The 15,441-nt window shown below is 40.2% G+C and overlaps 1 protein-coding gene across 2 annotated transcripts; it reads right to left on the reverse strand.

The window, feature by feature from the left end:
- Positions 1-1,843: 1,843 nt before the first annotated feature.
- SPX (spexin hormone) lies at positions 1,844-7,579 on the reverse strand. 2 transcript variants are annotated; one of them, XM_017826607.1, is made up of 6 exons: positions 7,526-7,579; positions 6,569-6,649; positions 6,384-6,441; positions 4,930-4,992; positions 4,241-4,324; positions 1,844-2,152 (listed from the first exon to the last, which is right to left on the reverse strand). In XM_017826607.1, exons 1-6 carry the CDS (start codon positions 7,529-7,531, stop codon positions 2,094-2,096), a joined length of 351 nt encoding a protein of 116 aa, XP_017682096.1. In that variant the 5' UTR covers positions 7,532-7,579; the 3' UTR covers positions 1,844-2,093. The 2 variants fall into 2 exon arrangements, with proteins under 2 accessions (XP_017682096.1, XP_017682095.1); XM_017826606.1 differs by lacking the exon at positions 1,844-2,152 and having other exon boundaries at positions 3,687-4,324.
- Positions 7,580-15,441: the final 7,862 nt, after the last annotated feature.

The raw sequence follows: 15,441 nt of genomic DNA on the forward strand, positions 1-15,441 counted from the left end.
GATTGAAAGTTAATGTTCTCTTAAAAAAATAAATCCAGAAATCTGACATTATTGCTTGTGTTTCAGAGCACTGCTGTACAGTAGAAAAGCTGTGAGTATTTCAGCACACTCACATGCCTTGAGCACCCACCTGGTGTTAGAAAGGGCAATAGAAAGGTTTTTGAAATATGATTAATGTGAATGCTTTGCCCATTCCTCTCAGAAATGGCCCTATAGTGGCCAAAGTGACTCCAGCCTCAAGCCTGATGCTTATGTTTGTCCTGCCTTGAATGCCAGGACTAAGCCATTAGTAGCAAGGCAATTTATCCACAGCAGAACATCTCTGCCTCTTGAGTTTATAGTGTTGGGGGGAGTGACTTTTCATTCAGTCATGGTGACAGATTGCCTGAATTAAATGCCACGCATTTCTAGCAGTTACTGACATCTGACAAGCTTGGTAGCAGCTCTCTCTTACATAAGTGATTTTCTTCCAGAAGGAAAGTACTGGGGGTTTCACAAACAGCTCACCAACAAGGCAGAATGTTTATTCTGATTCTTCATAGTTGTAAAGAATTGTTTAAGCTACAGAGCTTAGATCAGGAGCACACACAAAAATCAGTCAGCTGGGAATGTGATGAGTACAGTTTCTGTATTTCTGGGGCATTTAGAGGCATATGAGTTTCGAGATACTAAAAAAAGCAAAGGATAGATAAGCCTTCACTTTTCACCTCTCTAGTGGAAGATGCCCCTGCCCACAGCAGGGCATTTGGAACTAGATGATCTTCAAGGTCTCTTCCATCCCAGGCCATTCTGTGATTCTGTTTTGTGATTCTATAATACTTTTTGTCTGAGTACTGTCTGATGAGACTGTAAAATATGCTGAAAAATAACTTAGATGCATCTGAGATGGTGCAACTATCCTTGAAACAAAGGGCAGTTACATCGATGAAAAGATTTTGGTGGATACCATTGATCTTCAGGTGAAGTTCATCATGAATGTATTCTGTCACACAACATACACTGCTATTGAAAGATATATTAGTGCTTAAAAATGAACAAACTTGGCCATTTTGATTCCTCCAGTTATGTTTCCCCATAAAATGATACAGATTATAAAGAATTACTGAAAGTTCCTCTAACCCCATGATAGAAATGAATTCCTCTGTTCCTTCAGCTGCATTTCTTTGTGTTGAGGAGAAGCAGAATTATAGTTAGTGTGAGTTAACCAAGTTAATTATCAGTGTCCTGAGAAAGATTGGAGGAAAGCAGTGTTCAAAGATGAAGAGCATGACTGGGGTTAAAGGTTGAACAAATAAAACAAATAGTTTCTTGGACACAAAAATCATGTGGCTACTTTTTAATTACCATGAGAACTACAGAGGGCTTTCCAGTAAGAGCACAAAACAACATGAATAATGTGAGATACATCCTTATCAGCATGGAATGATAATTAACAGTTATGTACAATTCCAGTTCTGCAACTCAAAAAGCAAGAACAAAAAAGCACAATAACTGTGCAGTCATTAATGAGGCCCTGATAATGTAAGTCCCCATAGTGTCTTCATGTGGAGGGACTTGCTCAATAGAATTATTCACATTTCTGCATGTGTGTAACTGGGGCAGTAGGTGCTGCTGCCTATTCCCTGTGGTGACTGATACCTGCAGCAAAAAATAGCTGGATTTTTTTTAATGTCTCACTGAATTTAATGACCACTAGCAGCTTACAGGGCCAGCAGTGAAGTGGTAAAAGAATCTGTCCTTATGAAAGTTAACAAAGCTTCAATATACAGCTGGGTGGAAGGTGACAAAAGATTTCCTAATAACAACTGAAAAACTGTTTTTAGTTAGTAGTTAGAAGTAACCATCTCTCCATGTATTTTCGTGTATTTTAAATTTTGAGTGTGACATAGAAAAAGATCTAAGGAAAGCAGGAACTTTACAAATGCTTTCCCTTATCTCAACGTGTACCTTTTAATCCCTTTGCATTCAGAATTTTGCAATGCAAATATATGTCACCCTTTGTGAACTTAAGTGAGAATGGATGAAACACACTGCTTACACAAGTTATGCTTTCAGGGTCGATGCAATACAAATGTAAAGAAATTTGAAATATTTCACCAGTTTGATAGATTGTCTGTCAAGTAGCCAGGATGATCACTGTTTTCTTCTTCAACTGTAAAGACAAAACACAATGGGGGAAACATAAGTTGTAGATAAAGGGAAGTTCAGTCAGGCAAAGTTTTCAGGAGATAGATGTGCCTCAAGCGCAGACCTAGTGTAATGTGACTTCTTAGCTAAGAGGGGCAGGCATCTCTAGAAATGATAATGTCTTCTCTCATTTTAAATGTAGGAATTTTTCTGTTTGCTGAAGAGCAAAGATACAAACCATGTCCAGAGGGGTATCTTAGTATAAGGCAAAAATTTTTCATGCAGAGGAAAATAACGTATTTGTTCTTTATTTGCACATTGCCCTCAGTCAAGAGGATTCTAAAATCAACTGAAAATTACCCTCTGAAAGTGTATGGCTTGTCCAGGTTTGAACATCTTATTATTCCCTGCTCAATGATGGCAATGTTATTCCACATAGTATTTTTTTCAAACAGGCTGCCAGTTCTGCTGTGCTCTCTCAGATATGTCACCTTTTTCCTCAGGAGGTTGTTGCTGTCTACCCTCTCTTGGGAACAACAGCAGCATTCAGGAAAATACCACTAAAATTTATAAAAGTGCACCTGCAGAGGATTTTCTCTATTTGCTAGCATACAAATGACACTTTCACTGTTTTATCTTTAGAACTGCTCATATATTTTGTCCAAAGCACAATGCTAATTTTTAAGTTTGCCTCTATCTCTTTGCAAAATGCCACTGAATTTTTTTTTTTTTTGTTAGTGTAGTTAGGCCAGGACAGGGAAAAAGAGCTGAACATGGACCCTCAGCACTATATGAGGTACAGTGGGAGATTTTAGGATGTGGCAAAGACAGGAGTGGTTCCAACACACCTGTCCATACACCAGGTAATTTCTGGGAGGTGTTTCTCACACCCTCTTAGCATTTCAGGAGAGGTGTCAAAGGTACAAAATCACCTCATAATTTACTAGGGGTTTACTTCACATTTCCTAATTCAAGTAAAGCCCTTTTTTTCCCCTGTCAGCATGTCATCGATTGATAGTCTGAATAAGGAACTCACAGCCAGGTGGTTTTTAGCCACCTTGTGTTCCTCCCTGTCCTGAACCAAAGAGGGGAAGAGCATGATTTGGACAAACTCCTGGGCTTGTATGTGCTACTACAACCTCCCCAGCACCCGGGGCCGGAGCACAGCACAGAGTCTCCACAGTCTCTAGGGTGTATCCTCCTCTCTGTCCTCCCAAAAAAAGAGTCTGTGTCCCTGCAGAGGTGAAGAGGTGAAAGGCATAAAGAGAGAGGGTCTCAGCCTGGTGAGCTGTATCTGTTCATCAGACAACGAGGGGATAATGGCCTTGCAGGAAAGCTGCTGTAGAGAGGAAAGGTGGTTTATTCGGGGTGAGGGAGCTGGGGAACACAGGATAGGGGTCCTCGTCCAAGGCAGTACAAAATGTACGAAGGAGGTGAGGGAAGACAAGTTATTTAAGCCTGACTCAGCAGCTGGGTGTTGCTGAGGGGTGTTGTGGAAGGAGGATGTGTGTTCTGAGGTTAAGTGAGAAGTGGAAGCACGTGGCTGGTAGTGAGGCTTCAGGGTCTGGAGGGTTAGACGATATCTCTGGGAGGCTGGGAACACGTGAATTATGGGATTTTTCAGGATGTTCCAGAGCTCTAAGTGTCACTGGGACCTCTTGTCAGCTGTGCCAGCAGCTGGGTTTTCAGGAGCCAAATGTGAATCCCACATTTCCTCTGCTGGGGCTTTTACAGATTCTTTAAAGCCTTTACACGAGGACACAAGATCCAGTGGAGGAATGAAAATTTTAAAAGCAAACAACATTCTGAAGAAAAAGGAGTCCCAGTAAAGATTTGGCTTGGAAAATTCAATTCAAATTAGCCATTCCCAAATTATCCAAATTAGCCATTTAAACCAGCAAAAAATCTGAAAAGTAAATTAAAAGCAGAATATAAAAAAATATACCTGTTGTCATTTATGTGACTCTTGTTCTAATCTGTGCAAATGTAACACAATGCACTCTGTAGAACACCATCTCAATCCAAACTAGATCAATTTACTAAGTTGTTAGTAAATGAAATGCTGAAAAACTCCTTTTTAAAAAGGTCAGAGTAAGACAAAACATGCATTTACCTTCTTTTGCTTTCTGTAAGGAACTAAGGAACAGTGCAGCAGCTTCAGAAAGAGATAAAGGATTTGTGTTTTGGCTTCGTGTTTCTAGAATGATAAAATCACAGATGCATGGTTTGTTAGCATCTGAGGGCATTTCTTTGCTTTGTTCTTTGTTTTATTATTATTTATGTAACTAGAGACACAAGGACAAGAAAATACTGTTATCTCCTTCACTCTGTAACATTCTCTGCTGAGCCTGATAGATAACACAGAAGATATTAGCAATCTTTTTAGGAGGGAGGTTATTTCAAAGTCTCTTTTCTTTTTTTGTATGTTCCTTACTTTGCTACAAAAATGTTTCCTCCAAAAACATTGGCTAGCACAGGTTAATGTTGTCTAATTTTGTAATTTTTTCAGTTCAGCACAATTAATAACTTGACTTGATTTTTTCCCAGTGGAAAAAGCAAGTCAAAAGTACTGATGAGAATCTCACTTAGCAGCCAGGTCAGTCTGGAAATTATGTAAATAAAGTCACACAGGTGCACAAGAATGGAAAGCCACTTTGTCATGGGCTTTTTGGAGAGAAGGAACTAACAAAAGGGGGTTTAATTGCTTCCTTGTATACGATTCCAGGAGAACAAATCCCACAGATTTCTCCCATAACCTGTGGAAAGGTCAGTGCATTACCTGCCCCTGTGCACTGCACTTACCAAGCTGCATCCTGTCGTACAGATCCTTCCTCTGGCTCTCCTCTGGGATGAACCGACGTCCCTCTACAAGAGCAGTGGGAGAAGGGTTAAAAACAACCTCCCCAGCGTGTTGGAATTCCTGCTTTACAGTCCCCACAGTGCTCGTTTCAAAATGCAGAATTACAGCACTACTTCTACAAGCATAACGTGGGAGATGTAAGTCCATCTCAGGGTCTTTCCAAATCAAGATTAGCCCATCCTGGACCGGAACACTCAGAGACATCCTTTATTCCATAGAACTGGTGTTTCAGCACTTTTCTTTCTTGTATTAACCTGCTGTAGGAACAGCACTTAGGGAGGAATTTATTTTATTTTCCTCCCTCTTTCCTACTCTATGGTCAAGAGCCTTCAATCTCTTTGCTGGACTATAAAGTATTGCCTTTTAAAGTGATATTTCTATTTTAAAAAGTGTAAAAAACCACCCCAAACTAACAAAACAAAGTCACATTTCTTCCTATGCAGCAGTAAGAATAATGCAAAGCTTGGCATAGAAGTAATACAATTCAGTTGAAATAATTAAAAAATAAAAACAAACAAAAAAGTGAAAAATTCTTTATTTTATGAATAGAAATTAATGTCACAAGAACTTCTTTCAGTTATGTTTATGTTTGGAGACTATATTTATTTTGTGTTGCCATTATTTGTTTTGTCTCCCTTTTGCATTTCTCTCAGGATTATGACCTTCATTTTTTTTCTAATTTCAAGGAAGCTATTTTTCTTGCTCTCTTAATACCTACCCTACCTAATAGCTTTTAATTTTGAAACAACAATTCAGAGTGTAATTTATTAAAAATATTAATATTTCCATAGAATTTTTTGGGTTTGAATGGAAGGAAAAAACTCTCTTTGGCTCTGAATTTTATTTTTATATTTAATTGTACTTTAACTCTGGACTAGCAGCAGAAACTCAAAATGTCATTTACACCACCTTAACATCACAATATTGATCTAAGTTCCTCTTAGAAGAGGTTGCTTGTGGTCTTAATACCAACTCTGATGCAAAGATGCTTGAAATAAGAATGTGTGTTCTCCTACTGCTTGAGAAGCTGTTTTAATAAAGCCTGAACAGGAATAAAGAAATAATAATTATATCCAGTATGTTTTAATCCCCCTTTAAAATTATTTCAGGTAAGTAAACTGCTTTTCTAACAGGTTTTACAATGAAGTTTCAAACTCTGCATGTTTTCAGCACTTTCTTCTCTTTTCTCCTTCCAACACTTGCTTTCTTCAGTTTGATTTCTTTATAAAATAATAATAATAATAATATTGCCAATGCCACTGTATCAGAGACAAGAAGAAATAACTAATTAGCACATCCCTGCAGTCCTCAGAGCTTCTACCTCCACAGCATCCTCAGGATTTACTGCTTGTGTGGAGCCAACATCTCTTCAGAACAGAAAGAGCTCGGGACTTACGTGCACCCTTCAAATAGAGCATGGCCTGAGGAGTCCAGTTTCTCCTTTGGAAATGAGCCTTCACACAAAACAAAAACAGAAAAGAGACATGTCAGCATTGCATGGCTTTGCTAATTAGTACAAATACTTAGTGGCACCAACCTCTGAGCTCCACGGATGAGGCGGGTCCAGCCTGAGCAGCTCACCTGAGGGGCACTCCAGGAGAACACAACAAAGGATGCTGCCAGGAACAGTGCCAGCCCTGATGCTGTCAGTTTATGCAGCCCCTGTGCACAACAAAGAGCAAACGAGGCACAGGAAAGGACTTTCAGACCTGTAGATCCTCTCAACTTCACATCTAAATGTGAGGATGTTTCCCTTTGTTGCTGCCTTGCTGCCAAACCCCCTCTTGCTCAGTGGGTACTTCAATGCACACTGCTCTGATCAGAGGATGGATATTAAAACAAACATGCTTTATTCTCTTCAGTCAAACTCATTGTAAAGGTTAGAACTGCCATCAAGGCAAGTATCTTTTGTGCTCCTATTTGCAAAGACGTCAGATCCTCCAAAAATGAGAATAATGTACAAACTGAGGGGAAAGGTGGTATGAAGTCTACCTTGATTTTACCAAACCTTAGACAACAAGCAAATGTGTCGTTCCAAACAAACAAGCCAACCAACAAGGAGACCAAATCACTACTTCTCAAGTTCAAAAAGGAGTTTTTAAACTTATCATCCTATTAACATCAACCATGATTACACACATGTCATGAGACAGGGGTTTTTTTGATTCTTGGAGCCTGTCCACTGGTGCAGCACATGCAAATGAAAGCACCAAGCGTGAATCCTCTGTGAATAAGTTGTATCTCTGCTTGTGCTCACAGACCATGTTGTTATTCATGTCTTGAGTATAGTGATGGGCAATAGAGAGCATCTAACACCATGATTTCATTCACCGTGGTTTATTTCATCCTGGTTATGTTCTTTTCTTAGTGCAGTTGTTTCAAGAACACTAAATACATCTATTTATATGTTTGCCACACGTTATTTTTAAGGTAAAATCATTAAGCCCCTCTGCAGTTCCTAAATATTGCATTCACATGAAAAACACCATAAATTGCAAGCTGAATGTTTCCTACACACCAAAAAAAAGTCTCACTTACCTTCATATTTATCTCAGCAGCAAACCTTCAGTCTTCTTTTCTCGGGATAACGTGTCACAAGACCTCGTACATGTTCAGAGGTCCCTTTTTAAACCTTTGGAGTGCAGGTGCCCTCCCCTTTCATGGCAGGGCGGAGGAGTCTGAAGGGATCTGTTGTCAGCCCTGTAGATGGAGAACTAGAAGGTCTGATGACTCCTGAGGGAAACCTGTAGTCTTGCAGGAAGTCATGACTGAAATGATTGAAAGACGGATACCCTTGGAGATGCACCCCATTAACCAGGTGAATACCCTGTGAATACATCAGCCCTGTGCATCTGCAGTACGTCACCTTCTTGCTGGATGATCAATAATCACAGACAGAGCAGATATTAATATGGATGATGAGTGTTTACCCAGGATAGTCTAACTTATATCAGATTACTATCCACTGTGGGAGCTGGAAAAGTTGGTAAGTTACTTGCCAGTCATAACGTGCCAGCATCCAGAAAAAAAATGACTTATCCAGTGTCACTAGCTTGAGGCTATTCCTGGCATACATTTTGAGGAAGCAGTCTCTTGTTTGATTCTCTAACCATCTCTTGCATCTATTTTTCTTACACACAAGCAAAAATGCAAAGCCGAATAATAATAAAAAAAAGGAACCAAACCCTGAACTCTTAATAATCAGAAACACTTTTCTGTCTCATGGACTGGGTGGAGTAAAAGCTCAGACCATGGGCTTGAATAGGTCAAAGCAGAGCAGTAAACAGAAAAAAGGCAGGAAGCAGGGATCAGAGAAGCCACTTCCATAAGCTACTTCTGAGTGATGGCTGGACTCGCTGCAATCATGGACAGTGGGTTTGGTCCTCGGGCAAAGAGCTTATCATGCTCGATGCCTGGCCTTGCTTGCTCCATCAGTCCTCCTGCCTTTTTTTCTCTGTAAAATAGGAGATGGAAGCAGAAGGGGAAAGCAAAGCAAAGCAAAGAGGGAGTTAGAAATTGACTGCTTAGAATTTTCTTGCAGCAGCCTCACAAACAGGGCCAGCCTGTGGCATAACAAAAATCCAGGTGGGCCCATACGTGTGACAAACACTTGCTCTGGATGTCTGTGGAGTCTGAGGGAGGAGTGTGCACACAGGCACTGCCACAGCCTGCTCTGAACTTTTCCCTGGCATGATGTGTCCTTGGAGACTCCTCTGAAGAACACTGTTAGTGGAGGTGCCATTGCTGTCCAGGTTTTTGGGGGGATATCGCTCTGTTCTCTGCTCATAGTTCATTGAATATACAGAATTAGCATTAGCTGCAGTTCACTTTGGTGTAGACACAAGAAGCAAGAAGTTCAGGTTTTGGTCTCAAGCAGCTCTTGTGATGGCTGGGAGATGCTGTTTTACCTTTTTAAAAGGCCATGCCATGATGCATCCTAGCTAGCAGTGAGGATTCTACTTGCATCTACTTCAGTGGAAAGTATATGTTTTCCCTGCTCTTTTCCTCTTGCCCTGACAGATCAGAGACATTTCTTGATGATGTTTAACCCTTAGCCTTAGAAGGGAACTATGCATTGCATCCAGGAGACATTTAACATGCAGAGACTTGGAAAAGGTAAAACTACTCACCTATTTCCTTCTGAAGTGACTTTAGATCTTCTCTTTATGCACAGACCACAGGACCAGTATCAAAACATTCAGCTGAGCCTGTGAAAATTAACCCCCTGCCTTCGGTGTCAGTCACTGTGAAGCATATTCTCTTCATGAGGGTTCTCCTTGTGATAGAAAAACCAGAATGGGTTTGGCACTGAAAATAAACACTGCTTTTCCTGCCCCTGGAATGAGACGAGGCAATGCAAAACAAACTGTGAAGACAGCCAGCTGAGCCCCTCCTGTTGGAACAGGGGAGAAGAGGAAGGGAATGGGAGGCATGGAGAAAGGTTTGTGTTGCTACCACACTGCAGAAAGCAACTTCAGCTTTTCTTATTTGTGACCACTTTGCAAAATCTGAGCTGCCCTGAGCTGGTGTTGCCAGAGTCTCTCTCTCTCTCTTCCAAACCTGGCTGTATTCCCATAGTCCCACTGGCCTCCTTGTAGAGACTGAGATTTGTTTGAGGCTGCCTGGAGGGATCAGGGAGCTGAACTGGACAAGTCCAAACCTGAACTGGGTTATGGTGGGGTCAGATGACTGTCAGCTCAAGACCAAATGCGGGATCTTGACAGCATCATCTTAAGTTAAATGGTTTTAGTGCTGTACCATCAGATGTTTCAGTGGCACCTCTGAAGGTGTGTGTGTGTCTTCATTGCCTTCAAACAGCATTTTGCACAGACAACATCAGGTGCAATGAACCCAACCCCAAGTTTCATTTCCATATTTTTTTCAAAAGGTTTTTATTTTTTACCTTAAATTCTCTGTGCCTTTGTGACTTAGGGCTCTATATTAATTTATTTTTACTGTGACCAGTGATTCCAAGTTGCTTTGGTGTTTCAAAAAGGAGAGTGTTTGCATTCACAAGATAAATGTGGATGTGTATGGGCATATGTGAGCTGGTACTCCTGGAAAATGAAGTGGCCTATAATTGGGTTATGGATCATAAAACACTAAAAAACTGCAGCACTTCAGGATGGTGAGCTGTACACAAAACACTCATTGTCAGTGCTGCCATTTCTCAGCTGATTCACGTAGAGGAGGAAGTGGCTTTGGCATGTAATCAATACCCTGCGTGAGAGAAGTAGAGTGAAGCTTGTTATAGCCAGCACGACCCCTTATTAGAAAGAAAATAACCTATTCTTATTCCTAAAGACAATCTAAAGGGCAGGGAATGCATATCCTGACACTGCAAATGATAAAAAGCCAATTTCTGGGATTGAAGTTCAGTGCTGAGGTGAGTGAAAAAGTTCCCCTGTGGTGGAGTTTTGACTGCTGGGGTCAAACCTGCATCACTGACTTGTGTCGTGACTGCGTTCTTTCCCAAATATTTCCCTAAAAATACAGGCTACAGTCACTGGGCCTGTATATTTTTAACTGCTGGTAAGGGCACCAGTGATCCGTGGCTTGCCTTTGAGTAAGAGGTGTAGCTGTTGTGTGTGGGTGGCCAGGAGGTACGTCAGCAAATACGATATTCTGATGCTGTCAAGGTACAAATCTCCTGAAACTTATGACCTTTGTTTTGTGTTTATTCTCATTTCCTTTGTTCTTTCCTGCTAGTTTGTTAACTCTCTGGGAAGTAAATCTCACTTCTGTCTGGCACCTGAGCAGCACCTAGAACAGGGGTAGTTGTGGCTCCTACAAACAAACCACAGCATCTCAAAAGGCTGTGAAATATCACGGCAGAGTCTGCAAGGCAGGGAATTGCAAACAGAATTTTGCATTTAATTTGCAGTAAGGGGATTTAATTTGCATAGTGGGGCAAGCTTTCTACCAATAGCACAGTCAAATACAAATAGGCTGTCTGGGAAGGCTGTGGATTTATTGTCACTGAGAAACTCAGAGAATGGATGAGCCAATCTTAGGACTCATTGGTAAGCTGATTCTGCCCAGGCACATTGTGATGAACTGTATGGCCTCTTGACATCTTCTTTGGGACTGTTTTTTTGTGTTTCTGTCACCTTCCAAAGCTGACTCCGGACTTTAACCCCTCACACATCCCACTCAGACTAGGGGGAAGTTCTATTGATTGAGCAAGTAGAACTTCTTGTAAAACGTATTGATTGAGCAAATCTCATCTACAATCCATCCATACATTTTATGTTGGCCATTTTATGTCACACAAACATGTTTGTCAGTATTATTTTTCAGAATAGGCCCTAACTTACAGAATCATAGAATAGTTGGAGTTGGAAGACACCTTTAAAGTTCATCTAGTCCAACATCCCCTGCAATGAGCATCCTCAACTTCTCTGGGAAGTTGTATTTCCATGGTGCAGCTCTGAAGGGATGTAAACCAGGTGCATGATTACAGAGGCCATTAGCTGCTGGCCCAAAATTTATCCAGCTACTCTGTTGCACATTCAGCACCAGAAACGTGTATATTTGATTCCAGCACTACTACATAGTTGCTAGAGTTGCTTTCCTTCTTTTCTCTGTACTGCATGAGAAGAACTGTGATAAAAACTACTTGAGGTACAGAACAAGGTGTAGAAAAGCCAGTCTGTTGGGGATCATGGAAATGCCTCACACAAGAGAGGTAACAGAGCCTTTCTTGAGGACTACAGTGTGATCAGTGCTGCAGTCAGGCCCAGGCACTACTGTTTGCAGAAGCATGTTTATGAAAGAGAAGAAAGTTCAAGGAATAATTGTAGGTAAAAGTAAAAGTTCAATATGTTATGTGGGGTGAGAGATGTTTGAAAGTGTCAGGAAAGAGTAGAAATCACAGTGTAAAGACCACAGAAAGAGGTATTATTTCTGAAGTTCAGAGAACCATAGGATGGTACAACACTATTTTTTATCAGCAATGGACAAGTCTGGGGCAAACACCAGGAAACAGAGATTAGCTGAGAAAGAGTTTTCTCCAGTTTTCAAGCTGGAAAAGAGATCTGACTATCTAAGTATAACAGAGCATACAACATAGCAGGGGCTCTACAGCTCTTCAGACAGGCAGGTCTGAATGGATCTTGCAGGACTTACCTTTCTGCAGTGAGAGAATCGCTGAAGGCCAAGGAGTCATCTGACCTTTTCTTCCACCCCCATGAACTTGGCAAAGAGGATTTTTGTCTTTGTCAAGAAGTTACACAGTTGGGCTACAGAACAGGCTGAGCATTGCTCATGTGTTACACACACTCTTGGCTGAGCACATTTGTCACTGCTGGATGACAGTACCAAGTTTCCCTTTTATTTAACAGTTTTCCCACAAAACAGGGTGGAACAGCAATGTTGGCTCACTTCCACATTTTGGGTTTTAACCACAAAGAACTTGTGAGAGCACTTCTAACATTTTTTTTCTAGGAGTGGTGTCATTTCCCCAAGTGCCTGGAGAAGTCTGATGGGTTGTGCAGTCAGTAGGTACTGGACAGGCAGTAGTCCCAAAACAACACTCTATTTCCAGCTATTTACACAGCATATACAAAAAGATCCACACTGTTAAAATGCAAATTGGGTTTGATAATTTAATACTAAAAAGAGGAGTTGGTTAAGGATCCTAATGACAAAATATGATTTTTTTTTTCACAGAACCAAGGGCAGAGCAGGGAGTTAGCACAGAGACTCTTTAATACACCATAAGCTCAAGAGGCTTCAACACTTGCCTTCCTTTTAGAAGTGGTAAGAGCCATAAAATTTATAATTTCTGTATTCTCTGCTATAACTGTCACAGAGAAATTAGGAGAGATCTGCTCCTGCATGGAATTTTGCTGTAAGTGGGAAAAGTAGGAAGGAACTGCTGATAAAAATGAGAAACATCCCAGGAACCTCAGTGGAGACACAGCAAGAAGCTATACCATGATTTTCCTCGCTGTTTTAAAAAATAAGGGCAGGAGAGCAGTGAGACTTCAAGGCATTGAAATTACAAGCAATTAATTGAGCAGCTGCAGGTGAGATGTGAGAAAAAAAGTAAAAAGGGTGGAAAGCGGGAGCCTGATGCTTGATTAACACCTGGTTGCAGCTGGTTGTCCCTCTCAGCCTGGGAGCTGAGTGGCAACAATTGTACCTTATTAAAGGTGATTTTCCAGCCAATGGGAAATTGGCTTGGGTCATTTAAATACTGAAGTTCAGACAGCTACTCCTGCTCAGAGAACAGATAAAATAGCTGTGTTATTTCTCCCAGAGAGTAACTGAAGTTATTTTTCCACATGTTAGTGTAAGTATCAGGGGCTTTGTTTTGTTCTTTGTTTGTGTGATTTTTTTTGTTTGTTTGTTTGCTTTTTCTGAGGCATTGCAAGTGACATCTAAATAAACATTGCAGATAAAAAGCCTAGTATCCTTTAGTGGAGTGTTACATTTATCTGCTTGAAGGTTCCTGTATATTCAGAGAACATACCTAAATCTAACTGCAGTGCTTTTTGGAGTTTTTCTTTTTAAGATAATGTATCTACTTTTTAAAGATAATGCACCTCTAATAACGTGTCTCTAATATAGGAGACTGCTCTGCTTTCCTGACATTTATTTTTAAGGAGCAAATCTTTTAAAACAGACATAATTAAATGCACTCTCTTATCTTTTTTTTTTCTGAGCTTCTTACTATTGTTATTTTTTTAAAATATTTTTGTGGATAAGGGCATATTCATTAAGATAAACGTTACCACTTACAGAAACAACAATAGAAAAATACTCTTGAGTATCTTGCCTCTGCATATATAAAACCAAGTTGCTGCCATGCAGGCAGCTTGTAATAAACCAATTTAAGTAGAGCACTGAGTATTTATGTCCATTGCAATCTAGATTAATAAATACTTACCTATGATTTTATTCCTTGCTTTACAAGATTATACAAGTGGCAATTCTTGTGTTATGTGCTAGTGAATCATGTTGCTGTTTTGGGGAAAGGAATTAGTTTTTCTACCTTAAAGAAAAGCAGGGATCTAACTTCTTGGGAAGGAGAGGTTTCTTTGTTTCATTTCTTGATGCAGAGTTTGAGTAAAAAGACCCAGTTCAGTGAAATCTATATCCTTGTGGAGGCAAGTTGGTGTTTGTACTGTGCAGGGACAAGGGGTCTGGTGTTCTCCCTCTGCAGAAAACCACGTTAGTCCCTCTCACACTCACACACCTCCCCACGAGCTTTAGTTACAAAGCTGGAGTTTAGTGTTCCTCTGCCTGTAACAGAAGGCTGGGCTGTGATGGTGCTGCTCTGACAGGCTGGCTATGAGTAAAACCCTACCTTGGACTCTCTGAGGATGGTTTCTGTTGGTTAGGGACGTGAGACAGTTAACATACACTGAACTCTTCACTGCTTCCCCGATTCTTACTTTAAAAGGAGTGTTGTGTTTTGTTTTCTGTGGGATTTTTCTGTTTGCTTGTGTTTTTTTTCTTAAACATTATGTACAATCTTGTGGAGAAGCAATACTTTCAGAACTGAGGAAATGGAAATGTTAGAGTGGGAGAAAATATTTAGCTGCAACATTGGGTGCAAAATATCAATTAAAATCTGATTCTTGGGAGGTTCAGCTAGCTTCATTTGGGATGTTATTATTATTTAACAACATCTCAATGTCACAGGTAAATTCCAATAGTATTGCTTGTTTTCCTTTAATTTCTTTCCAGTGACAAAGATTTGGTTAAAAGATCTGTTCCAGGCCAGTTGGGTTACACTGATTGGTGGATGGCCTTTTTCAGTGCTGGTGTTTCAGGATGGGGTTTTTTTGTGGGGGGGATAAGAAACTGAGTGAATTCTGCTGTGGGACAGTGTCCAATGAAAGCTCCCACATGCTCAGTTCAGGGAAGGTGGTTGTAATTCTCCAGGGTAGACATGGAAACCTCACTTGAAACGTGGCAATACACCTATTTATATAAAAACTGTGGTCATACATTGATGAGGACATCTAAAGATGAGCAGATGGAAGTCAAAGTTCATTACTTGCAGTGTTGATTGGTATAAATATTAAACAACTGTTGACACCAAATATGAAATTTTAACTGTTGCTCTAAAATTAATTCCCAGCAAATCTAGTGTCTGAAATAGTGAAAATCTGATTGTTAGTCTGTTGGTTTTGTTTTGTTTTGGTTTTTTTTTTTTCTTTTTGTGGGAAAGTGGTTATGTTTTTCCCTATGTAACACTTCTCATTCTAGTACCAAATTTTTAATTCAAGAAATCATAAACCTGTATCTTTCCAATTTTGTGTGTGGTAATCCATAGAATATAACATTCATGTTCTCCTTGGGAGGTCTTTAAAAGCTCAAGTCCAGGAACACCCAGTTTTAACTTTCAGTCATCTGAAAAATGCACCTCCCATGCCTTGGTCACACATACTTATAGCAAATGCCTTTTTAAATGTTGCCTGGGAGAATAGATAATAAAAATA

The sequence above is a fragment of the Lepidothrix coronata genome, unplaced genomic scaffold (assembly GCF_001604755.1).
Source record: "Lepidothrix coronata isolate B3197 unplaced genomic scaffold, Lepidothrix_coronata-1.0 Scaffold129, whole genome shotgun sequence".
In the NCBI taxonomy this organism is placed as follows: Eukaryota; Metazoa; Chordata; class Aves; order Passeriformes; family Pipridae; genus Lepidothrix; species Lepidothrix coronata.